The following is a 16,059-nucleotide window of genomic DNA, read 5'->3' as shown; positions in this document are numbered from 1 at the left end:
GAGTGATGACTAGACTTCGGATAAATGCATAAAACTCAAATATTACAAGCAATATACTTGATCATTTTTTAAAATGATCTGTACTGCAATTAAATTAGTGTGCGAGAAAATTTGACTGAATGTGGGAAAATTTCTCAAGTCGGCATGGGAAACATTTTAATGCTGTTTTGCTATTCATTTTCAAGCTATCAACTCCATGAAATGAAACGATTTCATTAAATATGCCAAAAATGCAATCTGTAAAAGAGCATTATAGTGATTTGTGACAGCGTTATAGTCAGATACGGGTTATTTGTTATTGTTATTTGGTTTTTTTTTTTAGGAGCATTAGCAACTAAGGTCATATTGCTCCGGGATATGCAGTGGTCATTCCCTGACCTTTTCGCATCCTCCGTATTTGGTGGTGATGGGTTCGAACCCTGGTCTAATCAAGAAGTGTGTGCTATGCACTGCTGCTCCTTCCCACCTGGCGCCTCGCCTGTACGAGTTATAATATAAGAACAGCATTATAGTGAATCAGCTTAAAGCGAACCGCATTATAATGAGGGCCTGCTGTATTTCATTTTATAAGGGGGAAAATGTATATGCTATACCTTGCTCATTGTGTGAAAATGATGTTTATACATATTTATGTAACATTTTCCCCACACAAATGCGAGGGGAATGCAGGAATATATAGATATGTTTAAATTATTTTATTTTATGGAAATGAAATATAATTGCATTTATGTAACCCTAAATGAGTTCATAGTATGCCAACTTATTTGGGGTTACAACATGAAAATAGTAAAGATCTGTGTTGTCGTTAATTTTATTAAACATTTTGCTGATGTTTTAAATGATTTATTTTGAAAGTATATTCTGTGATTCATTGCTTTTTCTTATGCAGGATAACCAAATTAAGCAATCTCCTTTTCTTTAGGCTTCAGTTTCTTATGATCCTTCTGCTCCAATTACTACACCCATCCTTGGTCCAGGAGTTCCTGAGGTAGCCCAGGCAGTTCCACCAGTACCTGCTAGCACTGGTTATTTTGTTCCTAGTTACCCATCACCATTACAGCCTGGTTCTGTACCAACACCTTTGGCCCAGCAACCTCTTCAGGTTAATATAATAATTGTAACTTGCTAATGTAATTTATTCAGCAACATTTTAAAAATATAGGGTCATCAAAAATAAGAGGTGTGAGTTGCTTATATTTATTGATGTGTAATTTAGAGTATTGGTTCTGATATTAGAATGCCCACTAAGAAAGAGATTTATTCGCATGAAAACATTTTCAATACTTTTCCAGATAAGTGGTTTTTTCAGGAGTCATAACATTAGCCTCACTTTTTCATAATTGACTATTTGTTAAGTTGTTTTTTGCCAAGATATTCTGTTCCAGAATAAAATTAAATCAAAAAACATTTACTAAAGTTTAGAACAATACAAGTACAATTTACTTTACAGTGAACAAAATAAAATTTACATTTAACTGTTTCACACATACATATGTATATAGGATGTTTTGATTAAAATGCATGAGGGTCTGTCTCACTTATTTTTAGATAATTTGTCGTCTGGTACTTTGTTGTCGTATTTGGTCGAAATTTTTGAATTTGATGTTTAAATTGGATTAAGTATTACCATTTAGATTTCGTGATTTGTAAATTTAAATTTTGCCTAATCAACTGCTTTTTTTTTCTCTCTCTCTCAATGGGAATGTTGTGTACTTCTGAAATGAATTGAAACCACCTCATTTGAAGAAAAACAAACAAATTCCAACGTGCGTGCATGTGTGTGTGTGTGTGTGTGTCACTTTTCAGTATGCGTGTTTAGCTATATTGAACAGCTAGTTTTGCAAGGGTACTTGCGTGTCGCACTCCTTTAGCAAATAATGACAAAACAAATAACATTCACAAGAATTATTTTAAAATAAAATTCTGGTGTGGAAAGACAGCAATTTCATGACCCGAGAACATATGCAACTCTTAATGTTGGATGATCAAGTCAAAATAAGTACAAATTAATAACATTATTTAAAGGTATTTATGTATGTACAAAGTTATTCATTTTTACAAAACTTAAATTCCATGAAGAAACTTGCTCCATAGAGCCTGCTGCCATCAGAAACTTGCTACCGCTAGCCCATTTGCATTCCAAGAACTTTTTGTCACGGGTCCATGTGCATACAGAAAGGATTAACAGAACTTGTAAGACCTTGGCATGCTTCATAAACTGCATGTGTCATATATTATGTAATGTTTATTTCTATGTAAAGCTATTGAATCTTCCTCGGCAGTTAAAACACAGCTTTTCATCTGAATCTAGCTAACCTTATCCAATTTTGTGTATCTTCAAAGGAATCAAATATTAGCATTTTTCTTTTCTTGCCATTCTCTATATAACTTTGTTCTTATCAGTTTTTCCAATAGGCATGCATGGAATGTGCATTTCCATATAAGATTTAATAATTACTAAAGTGACATAGTTAAGGGTATTAATGCTCAAATACCATCTGATTTTTTTCCAACTGTATATTCATAACGGCAGTGTCTTAAACAATGAATAGTGGCCATATATGCAAAAATTGCTTAATTAATGTACAGCAGTTCCCTTTTTAACTAACAACAAGAGGAATAATATATATTGTATGTAAAACAAGATATGCATTAGCATTAGTAGAGGCATATGATGCAAGAAAGCAAGCTTATTCAGCATCAGCCAAAAAAAAAAAAAAAAAACCCTCTCCCATTTCACCCCTCCGTTCGTTCGAAATACCTGTCCAGTTGAGCTTTAAATTTGTTTAGGCTATCAACTTCAACAACAAGTGATGGAAGTCGGTTCCACCAACCAACCACCCGCTGGCCAAAGGCAAATTTCCGCACATCTATCCGACATCCGTCCTTCCTCAATTTGAATTTATGCCCTCTGAGGTGATTATTCTGAGAAAGATGAAGAATCCCATTGGCATTGAGCATGCTCAAACCATTCAAAGCCTTATACACCTCTATAAGATCACCTCGCCGGTGCCTAGTCTCCAGACTGTAATTTGCAAAACTTAAGCCTTTCTTCGTAAGAGCAACCCTTTGTTCCATTTACTAATCTTGTTGCCCTTCTCTGTACCCGTTCCAGCAGCTCTACATCCTTCTTGAAATGAGGCCTCCAGACCTGTATACAGTACTCAAGATGTGGCCTAACCATTGCCTTATACAAGGGAATAATCACCTCCTTATCCCTGCTAGAAAAATTCCTGTATATCATTGACAAGACACCATGAGCTACTCTTGCAGCTCGTCTGCACTGCTCAGAGAACTTCATATCTGCCTGCACAATTACCCCCAGGTCCTTTTCATTCTCCACCACTGTCAGTGTAGTACCGCAGAGTTGATACATTGCTCTGGGGTTACTGGGACCCATATGTAGTACTTTACATTTGTCAATGTTAAACTTCATTTGCCACCTCTCAGCCCACCTGTTCAACCTTTCCAGATCCTGTTGCAGCAGCATAGCGTCAGTAGTGTCCTTAACAACCCTGCCAACCTTTGTATCATCTGCAAACTTAGACATTAAACTTGATATCCCATCATCAATATCATTCATAAACACCGAAAACAACAATGGACCCAACACTGAACCTTGAGGAACTCCACTAATAACATTAGTCCACGTTGAGCAGTGTCCATTGATTACCACTCTCTGTCTTCTGCCACTCAACCATCCCCTTATCCATAGCAGCAATTTGCCTCCAATGCCACACTGCTCCAATTTGTGCAGCAGTCTTCCATTTGCAACAGTATCAAAAGCCTTTCTAAGATCCAAATATATAATATCAAAGTTATTCCCTGCATCCAGTTCTTTTGTGACTACATCGTAGTATCCAATCAAATTGGTCAGGCAAGACCTGCCCTTAACAAAACCATGCTGCGTCTGAGCTATAACTGAATTCTTGTCTAGATGATCCTGCAGTGCTTCTTTAACCAGTGCCTCCATTAATTTACCTGGAACAGAAGTTAAACTAACAGGTCTATAATTACTTGTGTCAGCCTTTGATCCTCCTTTGTGAATTGGGGTTACATTTGCACATCTCCAGTCTATGGGTACCTCCCCTGAGTCCAAAGAAGCTCTCATAATTATGGCTAGGGGTTTGCATACTTCCTTTGCTGCCTCCTTTAATATAACTGGATAGATCCCATCCACCCCAGGTGCCTTTTTTATGTTTATCCTCAACAATCTCTCCTCCACTTTCCTCAGTTATTACAAAATCATCCAGCTCACTGCCAATGTTTACTTTACCTACATCATTCTCCTTCCTGAATAACTCCTCATGCGTGAATGTAGATGCAAAATACTCGTTTAGATTGTTAGCCACCTGAGCAGGATCCTCAACTGTTGAACCATCAATATCCAGTGGACCAATCTGATTCATCCCTTTCCTTCTCGAGTTCAAGTATGTAAAGAACTCCTTTCTGTTTTTCTTTGCATCCTTTGCCAAGGATGTTTCGTAGTCTGCCTTTGCCTGCCTAATCTCCTTTGTGACTTGGTTACAGACCAACTTATATCTATCATAGGCTTCCATATGATAGATATAAGTGTTCTTATATATAATATAAGAACACATATAATATGTGTTCTGATAACTTAAATATTTATATCACAAACAATATATATTCAAGTTTTGTGCTTTATCATTTACAACTGCAACTTAGCATAGTTAGATTTAACATGTGTACTTGTACAATGTATTGCAATTTCCATAGGCAACTCCAATGAGCATATTTCTCAGAAAATAATGTTCTAACAGAGAATAGAAGGAAATGAACAAATTAAACCTGTATTTTTAACATATTTCCCTATGGAATCCTAATAAAAATAATCATGTGGGCTCAGGTGTGGTAATTATGGTGGCTTTACAATCTCAAAAATATTTTCTAAGGAAATGAACTACGTTTGCCATATGTAGTCTTCCCACATCTTGTTGAGAAAATGTTTCTTTGCATATTAGTGTCCATTCTTGGAGGATTTATAATAATTGAAAGACACAAATAATGGTTGCGCTGCATCATCATGAGAGATTGGTCTGAAAGTTCCTTCAGATAAAATAGTGCACCACACTGCATTTTTCCTGGATGCAAAGGTATCTCCATAATTATGGGGAGGGAGGTTCTGTGGCCCAGGTACATTCTGTTAGCTGTTTATTGGCAAGCGTGCTTCATCACTGAACCATGTGTGTTGTATAACTTTGTTTGAAATTGCTGAAATTGACCATCAAAATTTGTCAACTTTTGTCAACTTTTCAGAGGTTATATGTGAATTTTATAGGGAAACACTTTTATATTTCTTTAGACAATGGTTAAAGCCAATATTTGTATATATTAATTTTATGCTTATATGTATATGTATATTTTTTATTTTTATTATTTTTTACATTCTAGCCACAGGTAAACCTTCCTGAACCACCAAAAGAAAAAGGACCCATTCCTCCTGAACACCAGATACTTCAAGATATCTTTGAAGATTTAAGACAGCAATGTCAACAAGTGGCAACAAACCCAGTAAGTTATTTGTATTATTAATACCATAAAAGCTCATATTTCTGTGTATCATAATGTTATCAACTGTCAACAACAGTAGAAACTCAGGCTAATGTTTCAGCATGATGTGAGATCACACTGTGACATCATTGTATACAACATCCAAAAGTGTGCCACAAGGGACTTGCTTATGTCGTGCAGCCTTAGTTGATTACAGTGGTCCTACTACACATTGAAGCAACTTTATCATGATCAGAGCAAGTGGCAAGTTTTTTCTTCCTTTTCAGTTCAGTTTCATATGATAATATGATTTCAAAGGTTTATAAAGTAATTGGCATTATAAAATATTTAAGATGGAAGAGTGATGATTTCCCTGAGAAAAGGAAAAAAGCAACAAGTCAATGAACAAAGACTATTAATTGCAATATCAGAGTTTTAAAACTCAGAAATGGATAAGGTGAACAGCTGACAATGCCAGCTGCAGAAAGAATGTCTATAGAAAATAATGGGAATATCCCCCCACCCCAAAAATCGGTAAAAAATGTGCTCCTTAAAGCAGATTTATACACAGCTTTTTCTTATCATTCTATGATTGGTTATACACTAGCACACTAATAAATAGAATTGATATATGTAACCTGTTGGAATAGTAATTAATATAAAATATGCTTTATAAATGTTGATTCATCACTGAAAAATAGTCTTAATCCTCTAGTGAGTGTTAAGTTATTGGCTTATTGACTGTTAAAGTTACAATCCAACAATGTGCACTGCACGTAGGGTTGCCAGGTGTCCTTTATTGAAATGAGTAAGGACGCAATTTGTCCTTTATATTCATTTTTCAATGCCTGTGCCTCATAATGACAGTGGCGGATTTCCACACAGCCATAGGAGGCGTACATAGTCAAAGGCATTTAATTTTGAAAAGTGTATTTTAAGCTTTCAAATATTTTCAAGGTCATTTTGTGTTTTTTCAGTGCCAGGGACTTTGGCAAATTCAGAAAAGATTTTTGGTGTAATGAACTCAAGGTGGGGGGGATGTACAAAATAATGTTCAGTTTTAAAGATTTTTCTGAGAAAATTAAAAACGATGTTGAAGTTTTTAAGGTTGCTTGAAGTAGTACAAAATATGTTCAATGTGAATGATTTCTAGCTAGTACGTCTAAACCAGTACGGTTTTTTTTTTTTTTTCCCCACCTACCTAAAATTTACTTTAGCTTGATGTCGATTAATGCACTGAATGTGCATTAAAATATTTGGATCAATTCATGCTTTTTATATCATCCATATCGTTCATTATCCTTTTATATCAATCCATATCCATATCCTTCCTTGTAGAAAGTAATGGTTTACCATTAAATATTTTAAATTCTAAATTAAACTAAAATTTGCAAATATTTATAGTCAATATGAAAACTATAATTTTTTAACCAAAATCTAAAAAATATAAACAAAATATTTAATTAACTAAAAAATCATTCAATATTCCTTTTTTGGGATGGAGTGAGAGTTGGAGATTGGTAGCATTAATTATTTTTGACTATAATTGGATTAAAGGAATCCAGTCATAGAAATCTGGCATGTCCTAACTGTACATAAGTCAATATTTTTGAGGAGAATGGAAGTGATTATAATGGAGTTTGTTATTGTGGTGGCTGACGTTGAGTTAACTGGTAAAATTTTTATGTAATCATTTCATATAAATTAATAATACATTATTGTATTTTCAGCAAACAAGAAGAAAACTAGATGATATTGCTAGGAAACTGGAAAATTTATATGACAAGTTAAGAGATAATGAGGTAAGTAAAAACAAGTAGTCAGTCAGTCGTATAACATGGTAGTTGTGTTCCTAGAAACCCTCATGCAATATAAATAACAGGCCGTGTGGGAAAAATTACACAAATAAGTAAGTATTTGTGTAATAATAAAATAAAAGTATTTTATTATGATTATATGATTATTACGTAATAAAATACTGCTAATGCTTTTGATTATTACGTAATAAAATACTGCTAATGCTTTTGCTTCTATTGTAAGAAAACTTGTTCTGTTTGATCTTCTATCCAAACAGATAACAGAAGTCCCATCTCTTCCAATTCTTTGTGACTTGATCTAATAGATTTTTTTTACTCTTTGAGTTGTTCTTGCTTAGACAGTTGCTTTATTTTCTCTGTATTCTTTCTAATTGTTCTCAGCATTGCCTCATTTAGGCCTGTAGCACACACACAACATATCATGTTCTTTCATTTCACTCAAAGATTTTCACAATTTTATATTTTTCCTCTATCGATATTGTTTTTCTCTCTGAATCAGTAGTACCTTCGCCAGGATGTTTCCTTTTCACACTTTTTAAGTATTTTGGCAAAGATACTACAGATTCAGAGAGAAAAAGAAAAACAATATTGCCACCAGTATAAAAAGAACAAAAATTACGAGACATGCTTGATACACATAAACAAAGCAATGCAGTAAAGACAGAAACTCGGTGTTATAACCTCACAGTTTACTAAAGCACATTTCTGGAGGTCATTAACATAAAACAATGAAAACAATTCAGTTTGAGTGTTACTGCTAGTTGAATCTGTTATAAACAAGTAGTAAACTTGATCTAATTATATTTGTGATAATAATAGCTGGAATTCTGTTGGTTTTACGTTATTATGATGAAATGTGTTTCACTGAAATCTTCAATCATATAAAAAACATTTTTAGAATCTTCTCTTCATTCTTATTGTGTTGCTTCAGTTGGGGCGATAAATCTCATTTGCAATTTGTAATCTTTGTAAACACAAAGGCAAATCGTGCATAAGCGAATTCGGTTCGTTATATACGCCATCGTTCCCCTGTTTATAAATTGTGTATGATTGAATTCGTGTAATGTAAACACTTGTTACACGAGGACTGACTATTTTTCTCACACTGTCCACATACACTTCTTATCAGTTTAGTTTTTACTCCATAATTGCACACTTTTAAGAGAAATAAAATATTACAGTAAATTTTCAGAATAACGGCACCTTCGGGGATTCAAGGGATTGAGAATAAGAAATAGATTAAGAATGCAATTTTATTAACTGCACATAAAAAAATGTAAACATGTTGACGATCTAGTGTTATATCCTGCCATTAATACACTCCTGCTTACGCGCCGCTCTGTTTTCTTTATTATATCAAGTTTAGTCTGTGCATGTAGCACAGTGGTATCACCACCAGATGGAAAAGGCCCAGGTTCGAATCCCGTCAATGACACAAGGAACTTTATGGGCTTTTCTCAATCTGTGGCTGAGTTAGTCGGTCTCAGGAATAGATAGGAAGGTTTCTCCCCCCCCCCCCGGCACCTCCGTAGCCAGGTGGGAAGGAGCAGCAGTGCGTAGTACATGTTTCTTGATTAGACCGGGGTTCGAGCCCGTCACCACCAAATACGGAGGATGCGGAAAGGTCAGGAAATGACCACCGCATATCCCAGAGCAATATGGCCTTAGTTGCTAATCCTCCTAAAAAAAAAAAACCAAACCACTCCCCCCCCCCCCCAAGAAACTAGTTTTTCATCCAGAAAAACAGGCAAATCGTCCATAGAACATGTAATTTATACACAATACACATGGGTATATGAATTTCTGGGTGACTCTATTATAATAGTTTGGGTTATATAAAACTTGTCACTAAGCTTAATGTTCTTTTCTTCTCTGTATGTAGTTTATTAACTTTAGGAGCCAGAGTAAGGGGTTTTAATTTAAAATAAATGTAAAACAGCAGTATAATACATGATATTCGTACAGAATTCACTTTCAAATTGGTGAATGTAGACAAATACAGTAATCATGTGACTTGCCGTTTTCTTTTTTGGCACTGAAAAACATCTGTGCCGTATGTAAACATGATCTCGATATGCCTTTAGCTTGAATATTCAGTTATTTGAGGTGCCGTTATTTCGAGAGTCTACTGTATTTATTTATAGTGCCAACAGCTGTTTTGATTATTATCACTATTCCTTTAGACACCACTTACCAATGACATTTTGACTCACAAAATGAGAGATGCCAAAAGGTGTAAGTAATCTATTTACTGCAAATGAGCTTTAAACAATCTGAGTTTTAGAAAAGCTCTGAGGTGGTTTGCAGATAATTTCAGAATAATTTATGGTATATTTAGGAATCATCTTAAATTAACTTGCAAGATGCAACTTCTGACCATTGTGGATAATTTGAGCTGGAAGCAGATCAACTGAAAAGAATCAAACTTTATAAAAAAATAAATAAATAAATACACACAAGTAGTCCTCTTCTCGATACAAGATGTTTGTGTTTAATCCATATCATAATGTATAAAATAGAGTAGCCCTGTGAGATAGGAGTGGTTTTTATATTTCTATTTCAGTCAATTTCCAAATACAGAGGATGTGGAAAGATCAGGGAATGACTACCGCATATCCCCGGAGCAATATGGCCTTAGTTGCTAATGTTCCTAAAAACCAAATAACAAACAACAAACAGTTAATTTATGTGGGGGGGGGGGTAAAAAAAATTAATAGTATAATAATGCAGTTTTGGATTCTTAAAAACTAAGTAAGTTAAATGTTCCACTGTTAGGCTAGGCATGGAGCTCTCAAATCCGAAAATTTTTTGTGGTATGACATGAGTTTTCATCAGTAACTGTCATTTCACGTGGAATCTTCTCTTTTAATTCATCAGTATTTGAAGAGCAGTTACAAAAATCTTTCCTTCAGATATCTGCACCATTCCAGTTGGTCTAAAAGAAATCCTAGAAAATCATGAAAAATCATAACAGTTTGAGGGTAATATTATGGTGTGGAATTGTAACATTTGTAATCGCAGGCATTTTTTTTTTTTAAGAGGGCTAAAGAATAACAGTGAATGGTAGCAATGCATTTATTTATTATAATTTTAAACAGTGCATATATCCAACAAGATGGTACATCCCACATTTCTTGTGTCACTATTCAAGTCTCATATAATGTCTTCCAAATTTGTCACATTGTTTCAAGATTTTTGCATAATGTCCAAGTTACCTGATCTCAGTGCAAATGATATTTTCCTGTGCAGTCCAAAGGACAATTTTTTGTGATTGAATATTGAATTAAAAGATTAACTCTTGATATTTTAAGGAGTCCTTATGTGCTGTAATGTAATAACTAGATCGTACGTATAGCTTAGCTTAATTTTCAGCACTCACCTCATGAGATGAGTGCTGAAAATTAAGCTAAGCTATACGTACGATCTAATTAAAAGATTAATTAAAAGTGAAGATTCCACAAGAGAGTGATTTGATGAGAACTTATTATGCCTGGTTATGGAAAATATTTGGCAGAGATTAGCAAACTGCATAACTAATAAAAAAAGTGCAATTTACCTAGCTTCATTTTCAAGAACTAAAACTGCAGTATTTATACTATAGTTTATATTTCATACTCCTCCTTAGAGTACGTTGGTTTCACACTTGAAGTGTTGTTTTTCTGCAACATTTGCCTTTGAGATGGATGCTTTTGAGAAACCAATTATGCCTTTTGTTTCTTGAATTGTGGCTTCTGCATAAACATGCACCCACAATAAAACCTTTTTCAAAGTCTGATAGATCGTGTTTCCCCCATTCTGGCTTCAGATTACTGCAGTCCAACAGACTGTGCCGTCTTTATACTCACTACGATAACATGTCATCACCCCTCATCACAATTTTCTTTGCATCTATTTCATTTATTTGCATTTCTTCTGTCTGTGGCTGTTAATAAAAAGGTTTATCTTTTTGAACGTGTGTGTGTGTGTGTGTGTGTGTGTGTGTGTGTGTGTTTATGAGAACCCCAAACACGAGAGGTATTAGAACCTATAGTACTTAGTACCGTGCTTGGGTTGGAGGTTGAAAAGACGAAAGAAGATATTTGTTGACATTGGACTTGAACTTCTGTAGATTGTAATTTTCAGGAAATACGTATGAAGGAAGGTTGTTCCAGAAAACGGCAGTTGAATGAATAAATGAGGAAGATGAAAAGTTGGTTCTGTGGGTTTGAAGCTGGACAGTAAATGGATGTTGACTGGTGGCGGCACGTGTTCGGACTGTTTTGAAAGAGAGAGCGGGAATTATAGAAGCCAATTCAGAAGAACAGTGCCCATGGAAGTATCTGTAGAAGAGGCATGCAGCAGAAACAGTACGTCTATGAGAAAGCGAGTGGAGAGACTCTGTTAGAGATGAATCATTAATTAACCTAACTGCCCTCTTCTGAATGGAATCAAGAAGCCTGAGAGAGGTTTTGGGGGCACCACCCCAGATGTGGGAACAATATTCCATGGCAGGGCGGATTTGCGATTTATACAGAGTGAGCAGCTGTTTGGAAGAAAAGTAACGCCGAGAGCGAAAGAGAAAACCAAGTTTTTTAGATGCAGAGGAAGCAATATTTGTAATGTGCTTGTGCCAAGAGAGATTAGAACTCAGGGTAATCCCCAAAAGAGATATATCATTTTGCCTAGAAATTGGAGTGTCACTAAAGATAAGCATAGGAGCAGAAGAATCCTTTTTGCGAGATATAAGACAAGACTCAGTTTTAGAAGGGTTGAAATCAACTAAGTTGTCTTTGCCCCACTGGAGAATTACCTGAAGACTGACATTTAAGGAATTACCAGCAGATTTTCGAAAACTTGAAGCTGATTGAGCAGGACAAGGTTTCTCAAAATGGAAAGTTGAATGCAATGTGCTATCATCGGCAAAACTATGGATAGGATTTCCAGTCAATGGAAGGTCATTGATATACAAGAGGAAAAGAGTGGGGGAAAGAACTGAACCTTGGGGGACACCGGCATTAGTGGAGAAGTTAGAAGACAGAGAGCCATCTACCATCACCCTCAGTGAGCGATCAGAGAGAAAACTGGATAACCAAATACTAAAAACAGTTGGCAAACCATAAGATGGAAGCTTGTTTAGAAGACCTTTATGCCAAACACGATCAAAAGCCTTTGAGATGTCAAGAGCAACTACTTGTGTTTCACCGAACCTTTCCATTGAATTAGTCCATAAATGGGTAACATAAGCCAGAATATCACCAGTGGATCGACACTGACGGAATCCATACTGGCGATCGTTGATCAGACGGAAGGTTTCTAGGTAGTTTAAGAGTTGCCGGTTAATTGATTTCTCCATTACTTTAGAAAGAGTAGAAGTAATTGCAATGGGAGGGATTTGTCACCCTTTTTAGGAACTGGCTGGATATGAGCAAATTTCCAAGCAGAAGGAAAAACACCTTTGGAATAAGAAAGTGAAAAAAGGTGGCAAAGAATAGGAGTAAGTTCAGGAGCACAGGTTTTGAGAACAAGTGGAGAAATACCATCAGGACCTGGAGCTTCCTTAGCATCAAGATTCATCCAAATCCTTCTGATATCCTTTTGACAGAAGACCACAGAAGGCATTGAATGGAGTGTGTTAGGAATAGTGGGAGGTGTTTTACCAAGATCATTAATACATGTGCTGGAAGAAAAATGGGATGCTAGCAGGTCAGCTTTATCCTTGGCTGAAGTGACAACAGAACCATCAGGTTTGGACAGAGGTGGGAGCAGAGATGGACAAAAGTTGCGGCCAATAGCTTTGGCAAGAGACCAGAATGCTCGGCTACCATTAGGGCAAGAAGCAAGTTTTCTACTCTTAGCCTGTTCAAACTCTAGTTTGGACTGATTAATAACTGCTTTACAATTGTTGCGAGCTTTGGTGTAGGCAGAAAATGAAACTGAAGAATTAGAGACAAGCCAATTACGATATGCAACATTCTTCTCTTGGACAGCCTTAGCACATTTGTTGGAGAACCAAGGTTTAGATAAAGGACGAGATTTTAAAGTGGAGTGTGGGATAAAGGATTCCATTCCTGCAAGAATAATTTCAGACACGAACTGAGCAAACGTTGACATCAGAAGTTTTGAAACAGTAATCAGACCAAGGAAAAGAAGAAAAGAAGTCTCGCAGGTCATCCCATTTTGCATTCTTGTAATGCCAAACAATACGAGGTTGGGAATAGCCATGAGATAAAGGTTCCATTGGAGAAGAGACAATCACCAAGTTGTGATCTGAAGTGCCTAAAGGACCTCTCACTTCGACCTTGTACTTAGAAGGGTTGTTTGTGAGAAAAAGATCAAGCATATTGGCTGTATGATTAGGATTGTCCGGTATTCTTGTAGGTAAATGAACAATCTGTGCTAGGTCATTAGTAATTGCAAAAGCCTCAGCATCTCGACCTGCTGGGTCAGTGTAACTAGAAAATGGAAGCCAGCTGGAGTTGTGAACGTTAAAATCACCAAGGAAAATTACCTCACTGTTAGGAAAGTTGGACTGGAGAAAGTCAAGTTGCAAAGAGAGGAAGTCAAAGAGCTCCAAGTGATTAGTGGAGTTGGGAGAACGGTAGAGACAACAGATGAATTTGACACAATGAGGTAGAGAGATTTTAAGCCAGAGAAGATCAGAGAGGAGATTCCAAATTGCCAAGTCTCTGACAGGGAATATCAGAACGGACATATGCACAAGTACCACCTTTGAGGCGAAAGGAATCATACAGCAAATAATTTTGACATCTGAGATGAGCAGTAGTTGAATCAACTGATAACTGAGATTCAGTCAGAAAAAGTACATGGGGTTTGGAAGACTGCAAGTGGAAATGGACATCGTTGAGATTGGAATTGAGACCACGTATATTTGTGAAATGAATTAGGAAGTCCTTGTGTGTGTCGATGTTGAAATACCCACATGTAACATTAAATTTTCATAACATACTCCCATGTTATCTTCATGGACTGGACTAATGTTATTAGTGGAGTCCCTCATGGTTTGGTGTTGGGCCCATTGTTGTTTTGTATATTTATCAATGATATTGATAAAGGTATATTAGGCTTAGTGTTGAAGTTTGCAGATGATACAAAGGCTGGCAAAATTGTTAATGACAGTGTACTACTGTAACAGGATCTAGAAAATTTGAGCAGATGTGCTGAGAAGTGGCAACTGAAGTTTAACATTGACAAATGTAAAGTACTGCATATGGGTAGAAGTAACCCCAGAGGTACTAACTGTGTGGTACTACTACACTTAGGGTGGTAGAAAGTGAAAAAGACCTGGAGTCAGATATGAAGTTTTCTGAGCAGTGCAGACAGGTTGCCAGAGCAGGTCATGGGGTTTTGTCAATGATATACAGGAATTTTGCTACAGGAGGTGATTATCCCTTTATATAAGGTAATGGTCAGGCCACGCCTTGAGTACTTCTTACAGGTCTGAAGGCCTCGTTTTAGGAACGGTGTAGATTTGCTTGTGTGTGTACAGAGAAGGGCAACAAGATTGGTGAGGGGAATGAAGAGGTCCTCTTACCAAGAGAGGCTTAAGTTCTGCAAATTGCAGCGGCTGGAGACTTAGGCACCTGCGAGGTGATCTGATTGAGGTGTATAAGCCTTGAATGGGTTGAGCACACTGAATTCTAATGCGATTCTTCCGCTTGTTCTGATTACGAACCTAAAGGTGCATAAATTCAAATTGAGGAAAGACAGCTGTAGAATAGATGTGCAGAAATTTGCCTTTAGCCAGCAGGTGGTTAATTGCTGGAACAAACTTCCATCTGTTATGGAAGTTGATAGCCTAAATGAATTCAAGGAGGAACTGAACTTTTAGAGCACATGGTTGCATGAATTTTTTTTTGGCTGATGCTACATAAGCTCCTCTGCTTGCTTTCTTGCATCATATGCCTCTTACTATAATATTTAAGGCCATTTTTGTGCATTTAAAATGGAAGCAGGCCACAGAAATTATAATATGCAAAGAATAGGGTCCATTTTGTTTAAACAAAGGATTCGGTTGACATAATATTTCTTATGGTAGTCCTTTCGTAAATTAGCCTATGAACTTACATATACAGTTGAACTTCCCTGTAACGAATTTGATAAATCCAGTGAAAAAATCCGTTATACAGAGAATATATTTTTTATTAGAAATTGTTATTTAATTAGAAAATGAAAATGAATCTAAATTTATTTTTAATGTATTTTATTTCAAGAACACTTATTTAAATTACGTTTACACAATTTTCGCCGGTATCACAAATTAAAAAATGTGTAATTTTCGTTTGCACAGTACAATTAAAAAATGTCCAATTCTCAAAGAAAACCTCACATTTGTTCAGAGCATTAAAAACATTATCAGGAACATTTTCACAAAACTGTAGACCCATAAGAACAGTTTTAAAAGTGTGAATCATTTTTTCACGAGTCGACTTTTCTACGGGTTGTTCTGATGCATCTTCAACGTCATCGTTAATTTCTTCATGATCATGGTCGCATCTAACACTGTTCAGCAGTATTCATCTTCATTTGGATGTTCTGTTGTAGTCAGGTCTTGATCTACATAAACATAACTATCCAGTGTTATTTCATTTTCGATGTTTCCGGACGATTCTAATAATGTCCAAAAGTTTTTCAGTTGTGAAATGGACAATTCATCTTGTTCGTCCAGTTGTTGTTCGACTTCTGTATTCAATGACATCGTTTGTCAAAACTTTTGCCAGTTCAGAGATGC

The 16,059-nt window shown here is 36.0% G+C and overlaps 1 protein-coding gene across 2 annotated transcripts in view; it reads left to right on the top strand.

The window, feature by feature from the left end:
• Positions 1-16,059, top strand: part of Sec31 (COPII coat complex component secretory 31) — a 267,687-nt gene that overhangs the window by 244,307 nt on the left and 7,321 nt on the right. For both annotated transcript variants that reach the window (XM_090378035.1, XM_090378034.1), the window contains exons 24-26: positions 923-1,102; positions 5,416-5,535; positions 7,245-7,316. In XM_090378035.1, the coding sequence (XP_090234161.1) occupies positions 923-1,102; positions 5,416-5,535; positions 7,245-7,316 (372 nt within the window). The remainder of the gene's footprint in view (positions 1-922; positions 1,103-5,415; positions 5,536-7,244; positions 7,317-16,059) is intronic.

Source organism: Mastigoproctus giganteus, chromosome 7 (genome assembly GCF_048544385.1).
Source record: "Mastigoproctus giganteus isolate SK-2022 chromosome 7, ASM4854438v1, whole genome shotgun sequence".
NCBI classification, from domain to species: Eukaryota; Metazoa; Arthropoda; class Arachnida; order Uropygi; family Thelyphonidae; genus Mastigoproctus; species Mastigoproctus giganteus.
Note: the sequence above shows the minus strand (reverse complement) of the source record. Positions and strands in the feature narration are given on the sequence as shown.